Consider the following 17651-nt stretch of genomic DNA (forward strand, 5'->3'; position numbering starts at 1 on the left):
ATTCACCAGTTAACTACCCCCTAACCCCACCACGAGAAGAACAAAACTGAAACAGGAGACTTAGAAACCAATGCAGAGAGACATCATCGACTAAAACGGGATCCAGGAGAAAAGCAGGAGCAAAACGCAGCTGAATCAGCTCATCTCTAAGCTTTTATTGAGTTGTTTTCACACATTCACTCGCACGAGTGAGTTAGACATAGTTTTAGCTGTTTGCCATCTCAATCACAGCAGCAATACTGACTACAGCTCACAAATGGCACCCTCTAGTGGGAACAGATAATTCTGCACATTACCCGACAAACTGGGAGCATGAACTTTAAAAAATGAAATATTTTCTCTCTTCAAAAACCCAGCTTTAAAAAATCTGAGCCCTCTCAAAGTGCTTGATGCTTTACTGTATTCAGTTATTGTGGATGGGCTTTTCTTTAATTAAAATTACAAAATGGGATGGAATGTTATATTCCAGTAATGGTGGGTAAAAGCCATCATAATCCCAGATAATCATTGGCTGCTCATTGCGGGGGGGGGGGGGGGGGAGAGCTGACTGGTGGTAACCCGAGGATCACCACACCTCAGGCGAGAGACAAGCTTAAGGCGGCAATTATTCATGAATAACCTCAGCCGGTATGGGAATGGAACCTGCGTTGTTGGTGTTGCTCTGTGTCATTAACCAGCTGTCCAGCCAACTGAGATAAACCAACCCTCTAGCAATGAACACCTTGGTTGAAACAGCAAAACATAAGCACGGTGTTAGCTCACTCCAGAATATTGACAGGCAAGCTTTTACAATGTCACTTGTCTCAAAGTTTCTCTCAGACTAATGCAGTGGGTGTAGGGTTTGAGAGTGCATTTAAGAGCAAGTCTGTGTGGGAGAGTGTGGAAAAGGATGTGTGTCAGTGAGCAGAACTGGGTGCATGAGAGTGTGAGGGGTGATACACATGTTGAAGCATTTTGGGAAGAAGGTTGGTAATTAAAGCACTCCCAACCTGCACCCCTACTGACTGATTGCAGTCATCTAACTGCAGGAAGGTGCTAAACAGAGGCAGAGACATTAGGAACTTTTACACCCCTTTCCCCTTCACCTCAGGGCTTGTGGAAACTGTCTTTTTTCTCACTCCTTCCCCAAGACTGATCCCCATCTGCTCCCATTAACTGCAGACTGGTTTAAAAAAAAACAAGCTGTAATCATTTCAGGTTAAGTGAGAGATCATTGATTTGGGTTTTCTTTTAATGACTCATTTTCTATCTTCACATTGGCACAGCCGGTGGATTGACTTACAGATGTTACATGCAGAAAACCCTGTTTCGGGGTTGTGTCGTGCCACAGACACTGTGGAAACTGTCCCGGGTCAGCTGAGATCCTCAGACAGGGACAGGGATCACAACCGTGGTGATTCTTTATTGCTGCAGCGTCGTTTTTCAGGTGAGTCTCATTACGTGACCTGGTCATAATCTCTCTGACAGACACTGGTTCACAACCTCCAGTAGGTGAGAGTTTTCTAGAGCTGCTGCCACTCGTTCTTTATCGGCCAACTGTTTGTTCACTGGAAAAAGAAGAAGATTTCATTCAGGACAACAGCCTGGCACAAGGCGAGAACTCACTGTCCACTTCACTGCCCAATCGGTGCCCACCTCCCCACACAGCTGCATGGCAGGTGTGAAGACAGCGCAGTCTGAAATATCATAGATTACAAGGATTGATCCACTATTACCCACACACACACGCAGCTCCTCCCTCACCTGCATTTTCAGAAGCGTGGGTTCCGGGAGTGATGTGGACATCCACCTGCAGGAAGAACGGCTGAATGTTAGAAATTCAAACCCAGGTATAATCATGGAAAGTATAAGGCAGGAGGCACAGGGAAAAGGGTTTCCTGCGGTCACTCAAACAGCATTGTCAACAGAGAGAAGATGTCTTAAATCCATGACCTTCTCCCTGCCTTAGAAACATAGAATGAAACCACACTAAATGAGGTAATGCAGCCCATCCTCCCTGTGCTGCTTTCCAATTAGATCCACTCCTGCCCAGATTCACCTCAGATCAGTGACTGAATGTGAGACTTCGCTGATTGCCTGGAACATTTCTATAGCAGGAACGCAGATTCCCACCGAGTCCTCAGGGGAATTCCTATCATTCGGTAAATCTCAGACCGTGCCAGGTAAGCGAAGAGATGCAGAGCTTACCAAGTAATTAGCCTACACTCCCACACTACCAGATAACTAATGCATACAGAATGCCAACTAACCAGGACACATTCCAGAGTACCGGATAACTAATGCAAAGATTTCTGTGTCTAGTTCCAGTCTCCATATTATAAAAACAGATACAGAAATGCTAAATCAGGTGTAAAAAGGATTGAGAAAGAGGATACCAGAAATGCATGAATATTCCTATCAGGAAAAGAATGACTGACTGGCTCTCTGGAAAAAAGGCTCAGGAGTGACCTCATAGAGGTCTTTAAAATTCTGAAAGAGCTGGCACTGTGGTTAGCGCTGCTGCCTCACAGTGCCCAGGGACCCAGGTTCAATTCCAGCCTTGGGTCACTGTCCGTGTGGAGTTTGCACATTCTCCCCGTGTCTGCATGGGTTTCCTCCGGGTGCTCCGGTTTCCTCCCACAGTCCAAAGATGTGCGGGTTGGGTTGATTGGCCATGCTAAAATACCCCTTAGTGTCCAAAAGATGCATAGAGGGCAGTAGGGTGGGGTTATGGTGAGTCGATGCAGACCTGATGGGCTGAATGGCCTCCTTCTGCATTGTAAGGATTCTATGGTTTTGATAGATTGGATACAGTGTGGAAGAACAAAGAACAATACAGCACAGGAACAGGCCCTTCGGCCCTCCAAGCCCGCGCCGCTCCCTGGTCCAAACTAGACCATTCTTTTGTATCCCTCCATTCCCACTCCGTTCATATGGCTGTCTAGATAAGTCTTAAACGTTCCCAGTGTGTCCGCCTCCACCACCTTGAGCAAGAGCATAACTAGAATTTGTCAATACAAGATAATCACCAAGAAATCCAAAAGTGAATTTAGGAGAAACTTATTCACCCCAGAGTGTGGGGAGGATGTGGAATCCATGACCACAGGGAGTGACTGCGGTGAACTGTGTCGATGTATTCAAGTGGAAGCCAATGAGGGAGAAGGGAATAGAGGGTTAGAATGGTGGATTGAGAAGAAGAAAGGTGAGAGGAGGCTCGAGTGGATCACAAACACCAGCACAGATTGGCTGGGCCAAATGGCCTGCTTTTGAGCTGTCAATTCTATGTAATTAGCAAGTAACTAACAGACACACAGGTGACCAGGTTACATTCTAAACTGGTCAGATCACTTCAACAGCAAAAAACAGAAGAAAAGATTGCCACACCGTGGGTTATGTAACCAGTTGGTGGAGCTTTATTGGATAGGGGTTACTAGCTCAGAGCCCAGGACGGAAGAGAGGGAAACTATCCCAAATGTCTCTGACAATGTCACCATGTAATCATGTGACGCACTGCACTGAGCTGCATTGGTTTATAAAACACAACATCCCTCCCCCCTTTACTCCAGCAGTAGGACAACTAATATTAATTCTTACTCACTACGAACACTCATTATTTTACCAAGTATAATTATAGACAGTTTTACATAAAGACGAGCGGTACAGGAGTCCTTTAGATGGAAACTGGTTCCGCTTAAGCAGAATCCATCATTCGGGAGTCTTTTCTTTCAAGCTCCTGATGGTCTGTCCCACCATTTGGCTCAGACACATTCTCTGGTAAAGTTGGTTCAGCTTCTACAGATGCTGTTGATTCAACTGGTGTAGAATTGGAATTCAGCTCAAGCGTGATCATGGGTTCAGGGATTTCGGAACACCGAGTGCCGGATGTTGACCTTTCAGATACTGACTGCAAGGTCTTTTTGAAACCAGGATTTGATCGCAATGCCTCTTCCAAACTCTCTCGTCACCAGTTTGCACCGTATCAGAAATAATAATGTCTTTGAACATTGCTGCAGGTAGCCACTTCTCACTTGAAGAGTAGTTTCCCGCTAAAACTCTCCTTGATTGAAATTTCTTGGTTGTGATGTCTGTTCAGGGTGAGTAACTCAGTTTTGCTGCTGTCGCTCTGCTAGAGTGGAAGTATCAGGCAGTAAAAACAAATCACATTTGGTTCTCAACTTCCTCTTTAAAAATCCACCTTTGCTGGTGAGTTTTGGTTTGTCATATGGGCTGTGTTTCTGTAGGATATGAGAAAGTTCTTTACTCTTTTGGCTAATGGTCCTTCATCCTTTGGTGCTTTAATGATACTCTTCAATGAGTGAACTAACCTCTCTGCCCATCCATTAGTGGAAGGATGATGGGGCGTAGCTCTGATATGCTGTATGCCATGGCTTCTAAGGTAGCCCACAAATTCTTTTGATGTGAACTGAGTTTTGTTATCGCTAATTAACTGTCCTGGACTTCTAAATCAGGCGAATACATTATCTAGTTGTTTGGTTGCTTCTACGGTAGATGTCAACTTCATCACCATGATTTTGGAATGTGCATCCACAAGGACGAGAAACATAGATCACTCAACTGAACCTGAAAAATCAGCCTGTACTCTTTGTCCAGGTTGTCTCGGCCGACTGAATGGGTTGAATGGTTGAAGAAGTGGGAGTATTTCGTATCCTAGCACAAGACTGAGTGTCCGACTCTTTCTTCAATCTCAGAGTCTAGTCTTGGCCACCAGAAATAACTCCATAGAACCATAAAACCCCTACAGTGCAGAAAGAGGCCATTCGGCCCATCGAGTCTGCACCGACAACAATCCCACCCAGGCCCTATCCCCATATCCCTACATATTTACCTGCTAATCCCTCTAACCCTCATATTTTACCCACTAATCCCTCTAATCTACGCATCCCGGGACACTAAGGGGCAATTTAGCATGGCCAATCAGCCTAACCCGCACATCTTTGGACTGTGGGAGGAAACTGGAGCACCCGGACAACTCCTTCTGAGTTCTTTCATACGTACAATTCCTGGATGACCTTCGTGAAGCGGATCCAGTGTATGACTGCACAAGCATGATCCCTCATAACAGTATTTGGTTTTGTACCATTAACTCAAGTTCCTTTGTTCATTACAGCTTGAATCCCAGATTCCATTCAACCACAGAACCCCCAGAAGTGCAGAAAGAGGCTGTTCGACCCATCAACTCTTCTCTTTATCCAATGTCATTTTCCCATGACCTCCCTTATCTGACCTAGTGTGTGTGTCTTTTCACTTGAGAGGCTGTACCCGGTACATTATTAACCTGGGAAAGAAATTCACATAGTTCTCCTATGGTTCGGCTTTGTCCCGAATTAGTAGATGTGATAGAACATCGACGTTTGCATGTTGCTTTGACCTTCTGTATTTAATCTCGTAATTATGTGCTGATGAGGGACCTTTCCTGCAACAACTGTTTCTGTGACATCAACACTTGTGGAGAATGCCCCACCTGCGGCATGCTTGTACGTTGAGAAATTTTCTTTTCTCAATGTACATCTTGTATATTTTGGTTCCAGTTCCAAGTTGGGAAGCTTCTTTAGCAGCCAATCCCATGGTCACTGCTATCTCAACATAAAGTTTTAGTGGTAGAGCACTTTCGGTCAGCCATCATCTTTGAATTGCTTCATTCCGAAGCCCACAAACAAGTCAGTTTCGCAGTGTCTTGAAAGATCGAGTCAAACTCTCAACCCTTTGCTAGTTCCCGCAGTACAGCTACAAATAGTGAAATATTTTTGCCCTCTTCTTGGCTCCGTCGACGAAATCGGAATCTCTTAGCTATGATGAAAGGTTTGGAAGAGAAGTATTCTTCAAGGTTCATGGTCAATTCTCGTAAGTTTTTGTACCAGGTTTAGCAGCATGGACACTACTCTGTAATAGTGAACAAAGAACAGTACAGCACAGAAAACAGGCTCTTCGGCCCTCCAAGCCTGTGCCGCTCATTGGTCCAACTAGACCATTCGTAAGAATATAAGAACATAAGAAATAGGAGCAGGAGTAGGCCATCTAGCCCCTCGAGCCTGCCCCGCCATTCAATAAGATCATGGCTGATCTGAAGTGGATCAGTTCCACTTACCCGCCTGATCCCTATAACCCCTAATTCCCTTACCGATCAGGAATCCATCTATCCGTGATTTAAACAATCCATCTATCCGTGATTTAAACGTTTGTATCACTCCATTCCCAGACTGCTCATGTGACTATCCAGGTAAGTCTTAAACGATGCCAGCGTGTCTGCCTCCACCACCCTACTTGTCAGCGCATTCCAGGCCCCCACCACTCTCTGTGTTATACCTCGCCCCTCTCACCTTGAGCCCGTGACCCCTCGTGATCGTCACCTCCGACCTGGGAAAAAGCTTCCCACCGTTCACCCTATCTATACCCGTCATAATTTTGTACACCTCTGTTAGGTCTCCCCTCATTCTCCGTCTTTCCAGGGAGAACAAACCCAGTTTACCCAATCTCTCCTCATAGCTAAGACCCTCCATACCAGGCAACATCCTGGTAAACCTTCTCTGCACTCTCTCTAAAGCCTCCATGTCCTTCTGGTAGTGCGGCGACCAGAACTGGACGCAGTACTCCAAATGTGGCCTAACCAGCGTTCTATACAGCTGCACCATCAGACTCCAGCTTTTATACTCTATACCCCATCCTATAAAGGCAAGCATACCATATGCCTTCTTCACCACCTTCTCCACCTGTGCTGCCACCTTCAAGGATTTGTGGACTTGCACACCTAGGTCCCTCTGTGTTTCTATACTCCTGATGACTCTGCCATTTATTGTATAATGGCAGAGCCATTTGGTATTTGCTACCAAATAAACCTGTTGGACTTTAACCTGGTGTTGTTAAAACTGTTACTGTGAACACCACTGGTCACAGACCTCCAGCCGGAAAAATACCCTTCGACTGCTACCCTCTGTCTCCTGTGGCCAAGCCAGTTTTCTACCCTTCTAGCCACCTCTCCTTGTATCCCATGAGCCTTAACCTTCTTAACCAACCTGCCATGAGGGACTTTGTCAAATGCCTTACTGAAATCCATATAGACGACATCCACGGCCCTTCCTTCGTAAACCGTTTTTGTCACTTCCTCAAAAAACTCCACCAAATTTGTAAGGCACGACCTCCCTCTTACAAAACCATGCTGTCACTAATGAGGTTTTCTACTCTATTAAGACTCAGGCGGCACAGTGGTTAGCACTGCTGCCTCACAGCTCTAGGGACCCAGGTTCGATTCCCGGCTTGGGTTACTGTCTGTGTGGAGTTTGCACATTCTCCCCGTGTCTGCATGAGTTTCCTCCGGGTGTTCCAGTTTCCTCCCACAGTCTGAAAGACGTGCTGGTTAGGTGCATTGACCCAAACAGGCGCTGGAGTGTGGCGACTAGGGGAATTTCACAGTAACTTCATTGCAGTGTTAATGTAAGCCTTACTTGCGACTGATAAACTTTACTTTAATTTTATCCATCATCCCGTTTGCAGCAAGATATTATTGAAATCTCTCTTCATAGGTACTCCATGATTCCGCATTCTCATCGAATGGTTCCTCAGCGCCACCTTTTCCCGCCATCACTGTTGCCAGCTAAGTTGCAGGACTTTTAACTTTTGCTCCCCTCTCATTTATTTTCTCTTCCAATTTGTATGACTTCTATTGAATTTAAAAACATTTTTTTCCTTTTTGTTTTTTCTTTGCAAACATCAATCTGTGATAAAACCAGGAGATTTCAGCTTGAATTCGGATTCATCTTTTACAAGGTTCTGATGGCTCGATTGAGGGTTACAAGTTAGCAAGGAATGAGCTGAAAAAGGGGCTTAGGAGAGCTAGGAGGGGACATGAGAAGTCCTTGGGCGGGTCGGATCAAGGAAAACCCCAAGGCTTTTTACTCTTATGTGAGGAATAAAAGAATGACCAGGGTGAGGTTAGGGCCGGTCAAGGACAGTAGTGGGAACTTGTGTATGGAGTCAGTAGAGATAGGCGAGGTGATGAATGAATACTTTTCTTCAGTGTTCACCAAGGAGAGGGGCCATGTTTTTGAGGAAGAGAAGGTGTTACAGGCTAATAGGCTGGAGGAAATAGATGTTCGGAGGGAGGATGTCTTGGCAGTTTTGAATAAACTGAAGGTCGATAAGTCCCCTGGGCCTGATGAAATGTATCCTAGGATTCTGTGGGAGGCAAGGGATGAGATTGCAGAGCCTTTGGCGTTGATCTTTGGGTCCTCGCTGTCCACGGGGATGGTGCCAGAGGACTGGAGAATGGCGAATGTTGTTCCTCTGTTTAAGAAAGGGAATAGAAATGACCCTGGTAATTATAGACCGGTTAGTCTTACTTCGGTGGTTGGTAAATTGATGGAAAGGGTCCTTAGGGATGGGATTTACGACCATTTAGAAAGATGCAGATTAATCCGAGATAGTCAGCACGGATTCGTGAAGGGCAAGTCGTGCCTCACAAATTTGATAGAATTTTTTGAGGAGGTAACTAAGTGTGTTGATGAAGGTAGGGCAGTTGATGTCATATACATGGATTTTAGTAAGGCGTTTGATAAGGTCCCCCATGGTCGGCTTATGATGAAAGTGAGGAGGTGTGGGATAGAGGGAAAGTTGGCCGATTGGATAGGTAACTGGCTGTCTGACCGAAGACAGAGGGTGGTGGTCGATGGAAAATTTTCGGATTGGAGGCAGGTTGCTAGCGGTGTGCCGCAGGGATCAGTGCTTGGTCCTCTGCTCTTTGTGATTTTTATTAATGACTTAGAGGAGGGGGCTGAAGGGTGGATCAGTAAATTTGCTGATGACACCAAGATTGGTGGAGTAGTGGATGAGGTGGAGGGCTGTTGTAGGCTGCAAAGAGACATAGATAGGATGCAAAGCTGGGCTGAAAAATGGCAAATGGAGTTTAACCCTGATAAATGTGAGGTGATTCATTTTGGTAGGACTAATTTAAATGTGGATTACAGGGTCAAAGGTAGGGTTCTGAAGACTGTGGAGGAACAGAGAGATCTTGGGGTCCATATCCACAGATCTCTAAAGGTTGCCAGTCAAGTGGATAGAGCTGTGAAGAAGGCCTATAGTGTGTTAGCTTTTATTAACAGGGGGTTGGAGTTTAAGAGCCGTGGGGTTATGCTGCAACTGTACAGGACCTTGGTGAGACCACATTTGGAATATTGTGTGCAGTTCTGGTCACCTCACTATAAGAAGGATGTGGAAGCGCTGGAAAGAGTGCAGAGGAGATTTACCAGGATGCTGCCTGGTTTGGAGGGTAGGTCATATGAGGAAAGGTTGAGGGAGCTAGGGCTGTTCTCTCTGGAGCGGAGGAGGCTGAGGGGAGACTTAATAGAGGTGTATAAAATGATGAAGGGGATAGATAGAGTGAACGTTCAAAGACTATTTCCTCGGGTGGATGGAGCTATTACAAGGGGGCATAACTATAGGGTTCGTGGTGGGAGATACAGGACGGATATCAGAGGTAGGTTCTTTACGCAGAGAGTGGTTGGGGTGTGGAATGGACTGCCTGCAGTGATAGTGGAGTCAGACACTTTAGAAACATTTAAGCGGTTATTGGATAGGCACATGGAGCACACCAGGATGATAGGGAGTGGGATAGCTTGATCTTGGTTTCAGATAAAGCTCGGCACAACATCGTGGGCCGAAGGGCCTGTTCTGTGCTGTACTGTTCTATGTTCTATCTTGGTTACAGCTGCTTTATTTGTTTTCCCTTTTAAGTATTGGCTGTCCAAAAGCAGGTTTCTCTCTCTCTCGCTGAGTTTGAGGTCCCGACGCTGCAGCCCATCACATGTGAAGTTGCACAGCCGGAAAAGACTCCGCAGCTTCGGTAAAGTTGTTTTTACACAGATCACTGGCTCATTTTCATACTTTGCTCATTTTCCAGGAGATTTTGAGCCCACCGATTGTTTTAATCGACTAGTATTGCCGTCGATGTGCTGGCCTTTTGCTGCCTCTGACTTGCCGAGTGCTCCCGAGGTCGCAGTCCAGTAATGAAAAATCATGAATAGTCTGGAGTGCTTTTATCAATTCTAAAATTAACATATATTCTTAGCACAGGTTAAAAATCCATTTCCAAGAAAACTCTTTTTTTAGAAACAAAATGAAGATTTGGATAGGAAAAACACACAGCCACCCCTGTGGTGGGAGGCAATGCACATCTATGCACAGGGACACTTTTTGGAAACCCAAGTCTATTACCATCTACTGGTTTCATAGAATCCCTAGAGAGCAGAAGAGGCCACTCGGCCCATCAAGTCTGCACTGACTCTGTGACAGAATATCTTACCCAGGCCCTCTCCCTGTCCACACAATTCCCATGGTTCCCCTTTATCTATCCAGATTGTTATCACCTCAAAGAATTCAACTAAATCTGTCAGGCATGATTTTCCCTTCATGAAGCCATGCTGACTCTGCTTGATTACATTATGTATTTTTAAATGTTCTGCTATTCCACCCTTTATACTGAACTCTAACATTTTCTCAGTGACAAATGTCAATAGTTACTTGTTGTTTTGTCACCCTCTCCTTTTTGAATAAGGGGGCTACGTTGGCAGTTTTTTAGTCCTCTGGGACATATCCAGAATTCAAGGATTCTTGGAAGATTACTTCAAATCCATCTCTGCAGATACTTCCTTTAACATCCTGGGATGCAACCCATCAAGTCCGGGGACTTATCAGCCTTTAGCCCCATTAGTTTCCCTAGTTTCTCTCTAGTGATAATTATTGTATTTATTTCCCCCACAGGCCCCCTCCACCGCTTTTGCCCCTTGACTATTCAGTTTTTTTTTTAATGTTCGCGTCTTCCACCGCTTAGACTATCACAAAGTAGTTATTGAACTCCTCTGCTGTTTCCCGTTTCCCCATTACTATTTCCCTTACACACACTGATTATCAGGTAATTATCACACACTCACTGATTACCAGGTAATTAATTCTCACCTTGAACCGTGCAGGCAGTGAGCGCAGCAACTTGACTTTAATGGATAAACCAATCAGTGTAGCCATACTACAGTGAGGGATTGTGGGAGTGAAGGCCACCGACACACTGTTCTCATGATCAGTCACCTGGTACAGACAGGAGAATCAAATTCAGTAAACTGGGAACTATAGAGTCTCATTATCCCTTTCACAGGTCAAGCCCACCGAGAGTCTTACAGGAAAAGAGTTAGAGAGGTAGACAGGTTTAGGGAGGGAATTTCAGAGCTCAGGGCCCAGGCAGCTGAATTCTACCAATGGAGGAACGATTAAACTCAGCAATGTTGCAGATTTGGAAGAGTGCAGAGATCCGAGGGCTGTAAGGCTGGAAGAGGTTAGAATGTAGGGATTGGGAGAGACAAGATCATGGAGGAATTTGACATTGAGGATGAGAATTTTTAAAAGTGACAGTGGTGCCTAACCAGGAACCATTGTAGGTGAGTGAGGACAGGGATGATGGATGAGCAGGGCTTGCTGCTCAGGCAGCAGAGGTTAGGTTCGCTCCTGGTGAGAGCGTTTCACTGATTTCAGAACATCTGACTGTAGTTCTATTAGACCCAGACTCTCCCTCACACTAGGTTCAAAATGTACAGGAGAAATTATTTTGCACAACTAACAACAATACCAATTCATACACCACGGACAGGGTCCACTTACACTCGGAGATCAGTTGCCCAGCACAAGTACAAATTGTTCACGTTAAATCACTTGTTTACATCCATCTTACCCACACCTCAATCTGTAAATCCAAAGCATAAACCAAAGCTCTTCACGACTAATGAAATACTTATTGAAGTCGCAAACGGAGCAGTCTATTTGTGCACAGGAAGCTCCCACAACATCAATCTGATAATGAGCAGATAACTGGATTTTGTTGGGATGTGGACTAAATATTGGTCAGGATAGTGGGGAGAGGTTGTTAACGATATAAAACTAGGACCAGAGGACACAGATTTAAGGTGAATAGCAAAATAAGAAAACCTTTTTGTGCAGGGAGTCACTCAGAACTTGAATACGTCGCCCGAGTTTGTGAAAGCAGCTTCAACTGAGACTTTCAAAACAGACCTGACCATTGACTGAAAAAATAATTGCAGGGCTGCGGGGAAAGGTTTGGGGGCGACAGGAGGCGATTTGCTCTTAGAGAGTCAGCACAGACATGACAGATTGAATGAACTCCTCTGATAGATGGGAATGTAAACTGTGAGGAAGACACAAAGTGGCTGCAAAAGGATTTAGACAGATTCTGAGAATGGGAAAGAAGGTGGCAGATGGAGTATAATATAGGGAAGTCTGAGGTTATTCACTTTGGTCATCAGAATAGAAAAACAGAATATCTTTTAAAAGTCATGAAACTTGAACGCAGGTTAGAATGCAGGTAAAACAAGCAACTAGGAAGGTAAATGGTACATTGGTCTTTGTTACAAAAGAGATTGGAGTACAAGAATAAGGATTCTTGCTAAATTGCACAACACTTTGGTGAGACCACACCTGGAGTACTGTGCACAGTTTTGGCCTCCACATTTAAGGAAGGATGTATTGGCATTGGAGGCATTACATCAAAGGGGTCTGGAATGAGAGGGTTGTCCTCTGATAAGATGATCAGTAAATTACGTTTATATTCTTTGTAATTTGGAAGAATTAGAGGTGATCTCATTGAAACATTTTGAAGAGTTGACAAAGTAGTTGTTTCTCCTGGCTGGGGAATCTGGTTAACGAGGGCACAGTCTCAGGAGAAGGAACTGACCATTTAGGACTGAGATGTGAAGAAACTCCTTCACTCACAAGGTTATGAAGGCTGTACTTGTGAGAACATCCAAGGCTCAGATTGATAGATTTTTGATTTTTCAGGGAAAGAAGGGATATGGGGAGGGGTGGGGGGTTAAGATTAGCTCTAACTGTATTGTATTGTGCAGGCTCAAGGGGCAAAATGATCTACTCCTGCTCCTATTTCTCATGCTATGTTCCAGGGCGGCACGGTAGCACAGTGGTTAGCACTGCTGCTTCACAGCTCCAGGGACCTGGGTTCGATTCCCGACTCGAGTCACTGTCTGTGTGGAGTTTGCACATTCTCCTCGTGACTGCGTGGGTTTCCTCCGGGTGCTCCGGTTTCCTCTCACATCCAAAGATGTGCGGGTTAGGTCGATTGGCCATGCTAAAATTGCCCCTTAGTGTCCTGGGATGCATAGATTAGAGGGATTAGTGGGTAAATTATGTGGGGATATGGGGGTAGGGCCTGGGTGGGATTGTTGTCAGTGTGGACTCGATGGGCCGAATGGCCTCTTTCTGTACTGTCGGGATTCTATGATTTCTATGAACTCTCCTGTACTTTGTTGATATGGTGCTGTGGCATCTTAAACATCCAGCTGAGGGGGCAGACCGGGCCTTGATTTAATATTTCATGCAATAGAATGGAACCTCTGAGTGCAGCACTCCTTCAGTCCCGCATTGAGAGTGTTTGGGCCCAGAACCCAGCATCTTGAATTCGTTGATATTCGACCTCAGCACTTTCCTGTTTTGGAAGTGGAGGATCTGTCAGCTGATGAATTTAATGACACTCCACAAATCCAGGAAGCTGCAGCCAATATTGTTTTGGATTTACTGTCTGAATTTAAAGATCTGAGCTTCCTCTCCCATTGCAAACATAGACAACAGCTCCCCAAATCCATCAGACTGTGCTATTGGAAGCAACTCAGATAGGCCAAAGGTTAACTGTATTAAACAGTCAGCTTAGTAACACTGCCAGAAATTCACCCATTAAATACTTTTTTGATTCACCCTAGCGACTTTCCAAAGAAATCCTTCAAAGCAAACTCAAACACATTACTAAAACTACCATTCCCAATCCTTCCATCAATTCCAATCAAATACTTCAGAATTCCTGGAAAATGATCTTTACTACAACTATTATTTCAAAATTCATCTCCTTCGGTTCATGCTCTCTCTCACAACACTGACCCGTGCTGGGGTTCTGATAATCTGGATGCTACTTACCCCCTGCCAGCTCAGTAAGTGACCAGTCTTCACACCCCCACCCACACAGGGAACTGCAATAGAGCAGCTCCTCACCTGGGGTTTAGTGGCAAGAGTGCGATCCACTGAACCACAGCTTATATTTAGAAAGTTGGCAGACACACTCCTGATTTTGAGCAAAGTTTAGTTGTGCGAAGTTGTCTTTGCAACTTACTCACAACACCTGAAACATAATGTAATCTTATTTACGATCAATAGGGAATACTTACATTAACTCGAAGCTGTTCGACAACATTTAACTCCTCCAGGCTCAGTGGATGCTCAGGGTCACTGATTGATCTGATCAGATGTAAATACGTTAAGGAAATGTTCTGCAGCAGTGTGTGTATTAACAGCATTCACTCAGGGGATGGGAAAAGGCCAGTCGTCATTAAATTCAACACTCTCAGTGATGAGCAGGACTCTGATTTAAAGGTTAATGTCCAAAAACAATACAATTGAAATCACAGCATCTGTGGAGAGAGAACAAAGCTAACATTTTGAGTCTGGATGACACCATCTCAGATCTCAAGACGAAGAGTCATATAGACTTGAAACATTGGCTCCATTCTCTCTTCACAGATGCTGTCAGGCCCGCTGAGAATTTGCAGCATTTTGTGTTTCAGATTTCAGTAATTTGCCTTCAACAATTGAAATCACCTCCACAAAACCTGTTGCAGGTTTGAATCCTCTTGGAGAGAGAGAAACTGGACAATTTTTAAAAATTAATTCGTGGGACTTGGGCGTCGCTGGCTGGCCAGCATTTATTGCCCATCCCTCGTTGCCCTTGGAGGGCAGTTGAGAGTCAACCACATTGCTGTGGCTCAGGAGTCACCATGTAGGCCAGACCGGGTAAGGACGGCAGATTTCCTTCCCTAAATTAGTGCACCAGATGGGTTTTTTCGACAATCGTTTCATGGTCATCAGTAGATTCTTAATTCCAGCTTTGACGTTAAATTCCACCATCTACCGTGGAGGGATTCAAACCTGGATCCCCAGAACTTGATGTGGAGATGTCGGTGTTGGACTGGGGTAAGCACAGTAAGAAGTCTCACAGCACCAGGTTAAAGTCCAATAGGTTTATTTGGCAGCACAAGCCACTAGCTTTCGGAGCGCTGCTCCTTCGATGAAATGGCGCTCCAAAAGCTCATGCTACCAAATAAACCTGTTGGACTTTAACCTGATGCTGTGAGACTTCTTACTGTGTTTACCCCAGAACATGAGCAGAGTTTCTGGATTAATAATCTAGGGATAATACCACTAGGCCATCGTCTCCCCTATAATACACACCCCTCCCCTCAGCCCATCCATCCCCTCATAGAGCCAACAGAGCAGTGATTCAAACCGCATCGAGCCAGACCCACCTCTCCCCCCCTTCCCTTCTCCCTCTCCCCCCTTCCCTTCCCCCTCTCCCCCTTCCCTTCCCCCTCTCCCCCTTCCCTTCCCCCTCTCCCCCTTCCCTTCCCCCTCTCCCCCTTCCCTTCCCCCTCTCCCCCTTCCCTTCCCCCTCTCCCCCTTCCCTTCCCCCTCTCCCCCTTCCCTTCCCCCTCTCCCCCTTCCCTTCCCCCTCTCCCCCCTTCCCTTCCCCCTCTCCCCTTCCCCCCCTCCCCTTCTCCTTCCCCCTCTCCCCTTCCCCCCCTCCCCTTCTCCTTCCCCCTCTCCCCTTCCCCCCCTCCCCTTCTCCTTCCCCCTCTCCCCTTCCCCCCCTCCCCTTCTCCTTCCCCCTCCCCCCTTCCTCCTCTCCCCTTCCCCCTCCCCCCTTCCTCCTCTCCCCTTCCCCCTCCCCCCTTCCTCCTCCCCCCTTCCTCCTCTACCCTTCCCCCTCCCCCCTTCCTCCTCTACCCTTCCCCCTCTCCCCTTCCCCCTCTCCCCTTCCCCCTCTCCCCTTCCCCTCTCCCTCTCCCTCTCCTTCCCCTCACCCCTTCCCCTCTCCCTCTCGGATATCGAAGATCTCCCTGTTGTCGATGGCGTCCACCGCCTCCTCCTCCTGTTCCCGGGCGGTGAGCGGCCGCTCCGAACTCCGCCCGTAAATCAGCGGGTTGGCGTTTTCCAGCCGCGACCCGGCCGCCATGACACCCACAGCGCGCACACTTCCGGGTCAGGGGGCACCAACCATCCGCGACTGCGGGTGGAACCAGCGGGGCGGAACCAGCGGGGCGGGGCCATTGGGAATGGGCGGGACCAGCGGGGAGGCGTGGCCGTTGGGAACGGGCGGGGCCGTGAGTGGGCGGGGCCAGCGGGGAGGCGGGGCCGTTGGGAATGGGCGGGGCCAGCACGAGTGTGGGGGGGCAGCGGGAGTGGGCGGGGCCAGCGAGACGGGGACGGAGCTTCTGTGTCTCCATAGAAACAGAGGAGGCCATTCGGCCCGTTGCGTGTGTGGCAGCTGCAGTGGGTTTTCCCGCCTAATCCCAATCCCAGCTCCTGCAGGGCCTGGCGCCAAGGGGATTGAAAAGATGCCTCAGGTCCTTCCAGGCAGATAGTTCTAATCCTGCCCCGGTCAGCAACTCTGAGCTGAAATAAATCAATCCCGGCATTGTGTACAGACTTTGGGAATGTGGGGTTGGGGGCAGTGGGAAATCCAGTGCCTCCTTCAGAGAGTGGGGGCTGCCCCCTCCCATTCTGATGCTGCCAGCTTGGATCCATCCTGTCACTCAACCCATATCAGACAGTCCCAAATAGGCATCATGCCCATCACACCCGCAGGACCAAAGCCTGCAGCAGAAACCAGCGCAGCAGGAAATAAATGCAGGACAAGAGGCCAAATTACAGGACAGTCAGTCACCCTGAGTCCACCATCCACTGGGCGGAAATATTTCTCCTCAACTCCCCTTTGATCTCTATACCAATGACCTATCTCCTGTGTCCTGGTTATTAACCTCTCTACTATTGAACATAGGTCTATCTTATCCACTCCATCTAGGCCCCAGACATTTTAAACACCTCAGCCTCCTCTGTTACAGTGTAAACACTTTCCTTATGATTGGGTTTATTCTCTGGATCAAAGTAAAAGTAAAGTTTATTTATTAGTCACAGGTAGGCTTACATTAACACTGTAATGAAGTTACTGTGAAAATACCCTGGTCACCACACTCCGGCGCCTGTTCGGGTACACTGAGGGAGAATTCAGCATAGCCAATTCACCTAACCTGCACATCTTTTGGACTATGGGAGGAAACCGGAGCACCCGGAGGAAATCCACACAGACAGGGGGAGGGGGGGGGGGGGGTGGAACGCACAAACTCCACAGGCAGTCACCCAAGCCGGGAATCAAACCTGGGTCCCTAGTGCTGAGAGGCAGGAGTGCTAACCACTGTGCCACTATGCCTGTTCACTATTTGTCCTGTACCCTCTACTACACTGTTCGAAGCTGTTCTTCTGCTCACTTTGTTTCTAATCTTTTGTCACCAAGACTTGCTCTCTCTACCTCGCTCACTCTCAACCTTCTTCTTGAAAAGCTTTGTCAGATCTTTAATCATGCTTCGAGATTGTAGTAATTCAGCCAAAAGCCAATCTCCCATCACCAAAGATTCTTCATTGTGCACCATTGAGAAGGGCCGCACTGGCGGCTTACTGCGAGGCAGTCTACACCTCGGGATCTACAACACCGATCGGGATTTAAAAACCCCTGACCGCTTCTCATTGAGCAAGCCTCCACTCGCCTT

General features: G+C 46.8%; 1 protein-coding gene across 1 annotated transcript; it reads right to left on the minus strand.

The window, feature by feature from the left end:
- Positions 1-1198: 1198 nt before the first annotated feature.
- ciao2b (cytosolic iron-sulfur assembly component 2B) lies at positions 1199-16110 on the minus strand. The gene is made up of 5 exons (XM_078210509.1): positions 15934-16110; positions 14220-14299; positions 10945-11070; positions 1744-1789; positions 1199-1547 (listed from the first exon to the last, which is right to left on the minus strand). Exons 1-5 carry the CDS (start codon positions 16058-16060, stop codon positions 1450-1452), a joined length of 477 nt encoding a protein of 158 aa, XP_078066635.1. The 5' UTR covers positions 16061-16110; the 3' UTR covers positions 1199-1449.
- Between the last annotated feature and the right edge of the window lie 1541 nt (positions 16111-17651).

Source organism: Mustelus asterias, chromosome 4, assembly GCF_964213995.1.
Source record: "Mustelus asterias chromosome 4, sMusAst1.hap1.1, whole genome shotgun sequence".
NCBI classification, from domain to species: Eukaryota; Metazoa; Chordata; class Chondrichthyes; order Carcharhiniformes; family Triakidae; genus Mustelus; species Mustelus asterias.